The sequence below is a fragment of the Mya arenaria genome, chromosome 16 (genome assembly GCF_026914265.1).
Source record: "Mya arenaria isolate MELC-2E11 chromosome 16, ASM2691426v1".
In the NCBI taxonomy this organism is placed as follows: domain Eukaryota; kingdom Metazoa; phylum Mollusca; class Bivalvia; order Myida; family Myidae; genus Mya; species Mya arenaria.
In genome coordinates this window covers 40,140,030-40,148,824 of record NC_069137.1, presented here as the reverse complement: position 1 = coordinate 40,148,824, position 8,795 = coordinate 40,140,030, and the positions used below count along the sequence as shown (strand labels likewise).

The 8,795-nt window shown below is 32.8% G+C and overlaps 1 protein-coding gene across 2 annotated transcripts; it reads left to right on the top strand.

The window, feature by feature from the left end:
* Positions 1-580: 580 nt before the first annotated feature.
* LOC128221968 (zinc finger protein 83-like) lies at positions 581-7,501 on the top strand. Of its 2 annotated transcripts, XR_008259037.1 has the most exons (3): positions 581-605; positions 1,505-2,928; positions 6,691-7,501. XR_008259037.1 is itself a non-coding variant. In XM_052930691.1 (2 exons), the coding sequence occupies exon 2, from the start codon at positions 1,960-1,962 to the stop codon at positions 2,836-2,838; it is 879 nt and encodes a 292-aa protein (XP_052786651.1). In that variant the 5' UTR covers positions 581-605; positions 1,505-1,959; the 3' UTR covers positions 2,839-4,349. The 2 variants fall into 2 exon arrangements, 1 of the variants encoding a protein (XP_052786651.1); XM_052930691.1 differs by lacking the exon at positions 6,691-7,501 and having other exon boundaries at positions 1,505-4,349.
* Positions 7,502-8,795: the final 1,294 nt, after the last annotated feature.

Genomic DNA, 8,795 nt, shown 5'->3' with positions numbered 1-8,795 from the left:
CGTAAAACTCAAGTAACAGAACCCAATGGCAAGTGCTCTACCATTTCGACATCATAAATATATATCGACCATGAGGAAGTGTAATCCTGCGTATGTGCACCATCGATGACCTTTATTGTTTTAATAAACAATCATACGCGTGGTTGATTGTACGTAAATACGAAGTTGCGTAAATAAATTTTGAAAAATCGAAGTTTTTGCCAAACAAGAAACCCCGTAATTGAAATAGAAACCGAATGGAGGTAGGGAGTGAAGGGATTTATATGATGTCCGTCATCGATCTGAGTAGTCCCAACATGGCCCTAGCTACGCGCCTGACAATCATTAAAATATGAAGAAATCACTATTTTCAGTCTATTTTCCCTAAAAAATCTGTCAAACAGGTACTTATTTATATAATCGATATCAATGACTGAACCGACGTGAAGCATATTGAATATCTTATAAAATACAGTAGATATGTATCGTTTGAATGGTCCATTTATACGTACACACATCAACAGAAAATTCAAACTAAGGGACAAAACCTTTGGCAATACAATATTACTCAGCCGTAGTAGCGTCCCTCAGTTATACATTTGCCATGTTTTGAAATAAAAACAAAGGTAGGTATTCACATATCGAGGTGTTCATTTACTTCAATTCTTCTTAATCTTTCAGATTTAAAGTTGTACTTAAACCAAATGCTACCTTACCTGGTAATAGCACTTAGTACATAGTTGTTGGTTTATAGCAAATAATGTAGGCCGAATTTTATATAAATCTGCTTATGAATAACTGGTAACACAACGTGGTTAATACGAAACAATTTGCGAATATTATCAGATTGTCTTATATAAATGACCAGAAGAAATATTTTACCATAGAAACGACATTTGCAAATTAGCTACAATAATGAGCGATCAGGGATACTTTTTTTTATTATTTTGACATTTCTTATGTCACGAGTCTGCCATATTAAAAAAAAATCGTCAAAAGACTCGTTGACGGCCATCTATTTGCAAATATTCCCATATTGTTAATACCCGACTTGAAATTGAGATACTTATAACTTGTTTACCGTTTTATGCCTGTTTAATTTATTGTTTTGCTTTAATCAGACTTTATCAATATTGTAGTGCAGGTTGGAAGGTACCAAGTTATGGTTTAATACTGTTGTATAATATGGTTAATGGCGTGTGACAAGAATTTGCATGTATATGAATTGTTTAGATTTGTAAGACTGTTAACAACCGAAAACTAGTCGTGTTTAATATGGCAAGACTAGTTTAACCTAGTACATAATACTAATTTTAAAATAATCTATGAATGGTGTGATCCTTTTGAAACATGTTTAATGTCGGATTTTGTTTGATTTAAATAATATTGTAAGGCTAGAAAACACGATTTTATTTCCAGACTAGTTTAAAATTAAGACTGGCTTTACAACCAGATTATGTCCGGTGTTTTAGTATTTTTGAGTCAGGTTCGTGTCTTTGATTCTAATAGGTCATGTCTTTTTCAGCTGATTTGAGAACACATGCATGGAGAAAGCAACGGGAAGAACGCTTATCATCTGTTCCTGATTGTGTTCGAGAGAAAACGAGTACAATTGTGACACACATTGACTATTTTAATTGTGAGAATTAGTACATTCACTATACTAAGTCCTCTAATTGGAGCGTAAGCCAGCATGTACAAGAATGCATGAATTCACATTGAAGACAAAATGTTCACATTTCAGTCTGCCTTTTCTCAAAGATCTAAGTTAAAAAAACGAATGCCATTCAAACATAAATGTTATTCATATGGCGCTGCATTTTCTATGAAAGTCTGTTTGCAACAATACATGAGTGCTGCTGCTTTTTCTCTGAAATAAAATTTACAAAAACACAGAAAGATTCACATCGAAAAAAAAAGTCATTTAAGTGTGGGACATATGGTGATACTTTTCTCTGAAACTCAAAATTACAAACCCACATGAAAATTCACACCGGAAAGATGCCATGCAAGTGTGATTCATGTGATGCTGAATTTTCTCGGAGAAGTTTTTTGCTGAGCCACATGCAAATTCACAATGTAGAGAAACGATACAAGTGTGAAACCTGTGCTGCTGCTTTCTCTCAAAGATCTCATTTGCAGAGCCACATGCGTAAACACACAGGAGAAAAGCCATACAAGTGCGAGACATGTTCTGCTGCTTTTTCTCATGAATGCCATATGAAGATCCACAATAGAATTCATACTGGAGAGAAGCCATACACGTGTCAAACATGTGATGCTGCTTTTTCTCAAAGATCATATTTGAAAGGCCACATTACAATTCACACAGGCGAGAAGCCATACAAATGTGAATTATGTGATGCTGCTTTTTCTAAAAGATCTGATTTGCAGAGACATGTGAGAACTCATAGCGGAGAAAGGCCATACAAGTGTGATAGATGTGGTGCTGCTTTTTCTCGAAAATCAACTTTGCATAGGCACATTAGAATACACACAGGAGATAAACAATACAATTGTGAGCAATGTGGTGCTGCTTTTTCTCGTAGATCAACTTTGCAAACCCACGTGAAAATTCATACCGGAGAGGATCCATTGGTATGTGAGCAATGTGCTGCTGTTTTTTCTCGAAACTCCAGTTTGCAGAGGCACATGAGAATTCACACAGGAGAGAAGCCATACAAGTGTATTATTTGTGATGCTGCTTTTTCTCAAAGATCACATTTGCAAAGACACATAAGCATACACCCAGGAGATACACCATACATTTGTGAGCCATGTGGTGCTGTTTTTTCTCAAAAATCAAGTTTGCAGAGGCACATGAGAATTCACACAGGAGAGAAAACATACAAGTGTTAGACATGTGGTCTTGCTTGTTCTGAAATATTGGATGTGAATAGCACACGTGGATTTACACCGGAGAGGAGCCATACATGTTTGAAATATGTGGTAGGGCTTTTTGGTAGGATTTTTTCTCAAGCTGATTTATAGCACTGCGTAAGAATTATACAAGGGAAAAAAACATAGTTATATGTTGCTGTTTTCTGCAAAGCCCCGATTTACAAAAACACATAAACAAAAACACTCGAGAACTTCCTTGCTCCATGTCGCCATACATGGATTATAAGTATCTTCCATGGCCGAGAGTGCAATATAGGTTTATTCCGACCCGAGCGTAGGGTGTTTAGCGGAAACGAGGTTTCCGCAAAACATCTTGCGCGAGGGTCGGGATGAACCTATCTTACTCGAGCGGCTAAGGTAGATGCTTTTTTCCCCACCTCAGTTAAACAAAATTAAGTAATAATGTATTTTTTGCTGGAACTATTTTGCGCTTAGTCAAAATAATTGCGTATGGATATGCGATAATCTGTGGTTGTCATAGATATGTGCGCAGAGATTCAGATTATGTTAATAGTCAGATAGTTCTAAGGGGAGTGAAGCATTATTTCTTGAAAGGTTCGTGAAAACTGTTTTATGATGACATTTATAGTGAGAAATACTTAAAACGTGTTCTAAATAATGCCATAAGATAAGGTTTCCATGATGCTACCGACGGCATTCTTCAACAAGGGAGGTAACTTTAATGTGGTGACCATTAAAAAGTAGTTCCATACGGGCATTTAATCTTCGCCCTTGGGCAAGATAAGAATTTTTAGCATGATTAAATTATTGGATCTACTTATCTGAGGTGGGAGAATAAATGATCTTAAAAAAAACTTGGTTCTTATGTTAATTTAGTTGTTGCTCCATATTTAATTCATTCCCTGAATTTTCTTTATGAAACTTCGAGCATATATTCGTTAATGTCGTATATACCACTATTCCTTTTTACATTTACTATTATATCGGCGTGACACACTATTCATATATTGATTTATATACTGCACATTTGAAAATTTATTGACTTATAACTATGCAACTTGATTAATATGTTATTTTCATATTAAGTTGTGCCATATCTCCTACATTAATCAAATTACCCTCATCAAGATGGGTTTATAATTTCATTTCGTTTTTACCTTAGATGTCCTTTATTTTCTAGGTGAGTCATATCGAAATTTTGTCCATATGTTAATTTCGTATTTGCTCCATATTTCCTCATTCATTGAATATTCTGTTTGAAACTTTGTCTGTATGTTTAATACTGTTTGTGCTTCTGCGTCAGTTGATACAAAATAAAAATGTGAAGTAAACTCAGTAAAGTATTACACGGATAATAACCATTTTATCATATCAACTCATAATTTCCGTTTGCTCATCTGCCCTTGTTTTTACGATCATTACAATACGCTACATACAAAAGGAGGACAATCATGGAAATGTAAAAAATACATGTAACCTATACGTTTATTTTTGTCTACGCAAATATAATGTTTAAACCTTTGTAATTAAACCTTTGTAATTAAATGTTTGTTATTCTATTGTTTGTTTACCTTTGTTTATACAATGACGGGTAAAGGGTTAAGTTGAGTTTAAAGTCGTTGTGAAAATCTGTTTTCAAGTTGTTCTTGTACATTCGCTTCTATACAATAAGTTTCCTTATGCTGTTGTGCATTTGACTTTGTTTTGACAGCTGTGACGTTACACAAGTGCATTGTTTACTTCTGCGTTCCTGGGTATATTTTTTTTGGCAAAATACTGCAGATTTTCATTGTTTATTCTGCAAAAAACTTGAACAGGTAATGAAACATGCTATTTTTTCATATGCTTATTAAAATGGAACAATCATGCATCATCGATTTTCGTAAAATTAAATTATTTATCTTCACAAATATTTCATTGATATTGGTGTTCTGTCGCATTTTTCCGCAAAGGCTATGATTAAACGAGGTGTATTCCGATGTGTCAAAACCTGTTACGCTAGTTGTGTCATAGTACGTTATGCAATAAAATCCGAAGGTATCCGAACGTTGCAGGAAGTAAACCATGCATTTTGTTCGATTTTGGAGTTAATTATGGGGTAAACATTGTTATTCCATTCAATTTTAAAATGTATAAGTGAGTCTTGGCTCGTATTATTGTCTGACAGACTCAAATTCTCATTGCTTTCAGTATTTTCGAATGCTTTTTTCTCATAAAAAACTGTCAACAATCTAAATTAGCCTCATCTGAATGAGCCTTCTGCCTATTCTATTTTTGCATTGAGAAATCAATGAATATAAAATGATAAGATCTGCTGCATGACAGGATCTTAAAATCTTAAGAAAAAGAGGGAATAATTTTATATTACAAATGTCTTACATGTTATCCACAATGGTCAATTTGTTTCCATTACAACCTCTGGAAGACAGTGCTCTGAATATTTATGACTTTATGAAAGGAAAGCATACACTATTTGATGATGTCCCAGTCAATAAAGATAGTGTATAGCAATGTCTCATTGAAGAAACTCCTGTTGATGGTCATGTCACTGTTATGTTGTCAGTTCTTCTTCCAGCTCTTTCAAAACTTATATCGAAACAATTCAAAGACCATCTACCATCTGGAGTTCATGAACATGGTGATGCGAATAAAACGGCTAGTGTTGACAAACATAATAAATTTCCAGAGCGAATATTTTCATATGTTGATCATATATTATCATACAAACCGAACATTACCACGCTTTCTCATAAACACATTGATAGAAAAAAGCAGGAAAGTGTTAAAGATGAGTGCAAACAATTTAAACAAAGGAAATTAGTTAAAGAAGCAAGTAGGTTGAAGAATATGCAGAATGATATGATAAAGAAGGAAGAGATGGAGAGAAGAAGAATACAAAAGTTAGAAATCTTGACCACCAGTTTACATAAATATGGCGTGTGGATGTCAGCAGAGGAAATAAATCAGGGATTATCAAAAATCAGACTGAAGAAAGGACAAGAAAATAGCCTGAAAACACACTTAAAATATAGAAAAGAAGTTCTCAATCAAAAGATTTCAGATATTAAGCTGTTTGCTGTCAGTAAAGTTGTGAATTCAAAGAGAGTGCTACTAATCATAGCAGATTTGAAAGCAAATCTTATAAGGTTAATACAATTGTAAAATTATTATCTAGAACAATGATATGTACCATGAAGTAGTAATATCACATAAACACTGCAACATCATGATGTCTTCAAAGGAAATTGCCAAATCACTTTTAATGTAGGTAAATTGTTTTTAAAAGTATATTTTATAAGATGCTATGAGTGTAACTTAAAAATTTCCCGGTCAAGATATTAGCAGACATAATGCCATTGGATGAGTAAAACTGAATGCTACATATACATTTAAAGCTGCACTCTCACAGATTGACTGCTTAGAGTCTAATTTTAATTTTTGTCATTACATCAGCTGATTTTGGCATCAATGCCTTCAATTCAGTTATATAAGATCACTCACAATAGAAAACGTCTCAATTGTAAGAAAATTGCAGATAAACTTGTTGTTCTTAAAGTGTTAGTAACGCTTTTAGCCATAATATATGGAACACTTTTGTATGGTATTTTGTCAACAGAATTACATCTATTGTTTCAAGACATTTACGCAAAATTGGCTCATTCGAAGGCAAAAAATAAAAACAGTTGTCAAGACAGTCAATATGTGAAAGTGCAGCTTTAAAATACACATTTTCTGGTACATGTAGCTTTGTCCAAAGTAATGATTCAAAGTAAACTGCTAGTCAAAACTGGAAGTTTTCAACTGTATATATATCATAATTAGTCATTCATTTTCTTTTTCCATTTTCAGAATGGCCATAGCTGCTCTGGTGACTACTTGTTGACAGCCTGAGGTCCATACATGCCATAGTTCTAGACAAGAGATGTTATTTCAAAAACCATGATGACTTTTATTCATCAGCTCTGCCATTGACATCAATTTACCAGTCTTTTTTCTGAAACTTTTTTGTGTTTTACATACCATAATAAAAACAATTACCAGAAGATTGGAACCAGTGCTGCTAGTGAATTCTAGAGATAAAATCAATTCATGCAGTGCTTCATTTGTGACCACTAGAAAACTATTTGATATTAATTTCCATACTGATTAGCATGCAGAACGGTTGTTCATACATTTTTTTTTTAAATTTGTAATATTTTGAGTACTCAATCGTATTGTCAATAAATTGTTACTCAATTATATCATTTGCATATGATACATGAATGTTTGTATTGTTGATAGGAAAAAAGTCCATTACAAATAATACTCATATAAACTCATTGTTCCATGGAACATTCAATAACTTTACAATTTTTTCATTGCATAAATTGTTCAATGGTTGCCATGGTTACCTCAGATCCTTTCATTTTCAGATTTCATATGTAAAATTACTTGAAGATGATTGTGGGTGTTGCTTAAGGTTATAGTCACATAAGTGTTCTTCTCAATTTAAACACTAGCTCTGTCATTCATAAACATGACAAATTAGTATGGAACAAGCAGATTCCTTTAATTCCTCATTGTTTAAGCTACACATTGCATAATTATCATATACTATGTGTGTACATTTTAATGTGTTGTTTATGTATGAAATACAAATTTGTGATACTGACAAAAAATATTTGGCAGAAAAACATTTTCATTAATACAAAATGGTTGTTATGGCAACCATTTTTTGTTTTATTTTTGCATATCAATATCTTCAGATACTATGAATAATACACTGAATGGTATTTGCTTATTATCTGTTTTGATTTGACGGTTATATTGCTTGCCGTCATATCTGTGGTAACATTTGTTCATAGCTTTGAAATAAAGCAGATTTTCGAAAAATGAAAATAAATAACATTTTTTAAAATGTTCATAAATTAGTGTTGTCTTGAAAAATAGCAAATTGTTGGTTATAATTTGATACATGTATATATAAATTATTGAAAAAATGGTTTCAAGTTGTGTTTTTTGTTGTTTGGCATTATTATATATAAAAATTGGATATTAGGCAATTTGGTAGAAAAAATGAAAAAAATCAAAATTTTCAAAGGGACCTAACTCTGTCAATTTTAGTGGGTTTTCGTTTTGTTTGTTATATTTGAGTTTTTATTGACATAACCTTTAAAATGATATATAACATGATAAGGATATTTGAAAAAAAAACACGTTGTTATTGCTAGTTCAGGGCCATCACATGATGAGGTTGGATAACTCCATATTATTCTTTACACAGATTATGGCCCCTGATTGACTTAGGTTAAAGTTTTAGGCAAGTTAAGGGCAAGTTTGGATTTTAATAAAAAAACTTCTATACCGTCCATTAAATGCACTTAATGAAATTCAAGATTATTTACGACCATCTTACAACAAGAAACATAACTCCGTTTTAAGCCTAAATACAAATTATGGCCCTTGATTTTTTTATTTTATTTATTTGATTTTTTTTTTATTTCCTTTGAAATGCATATTTGTACATTCTTAACCACATTTTTATAATGTGAATTCAAGTTATTTGAATGACTTGCGTCATTGTTTGGGCGGGCTGGTAGGAGGGCAGCATCAAAGTCACCTTATGCATCGAATAATTTTAGTTAGGTTTGAAATAAAGAGACCAACCTTGGTATTATTACATCGTTATTATATTCTAAGTCAAAGCGGCGTAGTCGAGCGCGCTGTCTTACGACGGCTCTTGTTCATTTAGTTGTTACTCCATATCATTATGAAACTTGGAGCATTTGTTTGTTATGACGTATGTACCAACGTTCCTTTTACATTATAAAATTTTACTGAACTTTCCGCTTGACACATTATACATATATCGATTAATACAGTAAATCATACATTTATAAATGTTTTCTGAAAAAAAATGTTCCACTTGATTCGTATGCTCATTTCGTATACAGATGGTCCATATTGCCTTCGTT

Coding starts and splice junctions, on each gene's coding strand:
- LOC128221968 (XM_052930691.1), top strand. CDS start 1,960: ATGAAAATTCACACCGGAAAGATGCCATGCAAGTGTGATTCATGTGAT.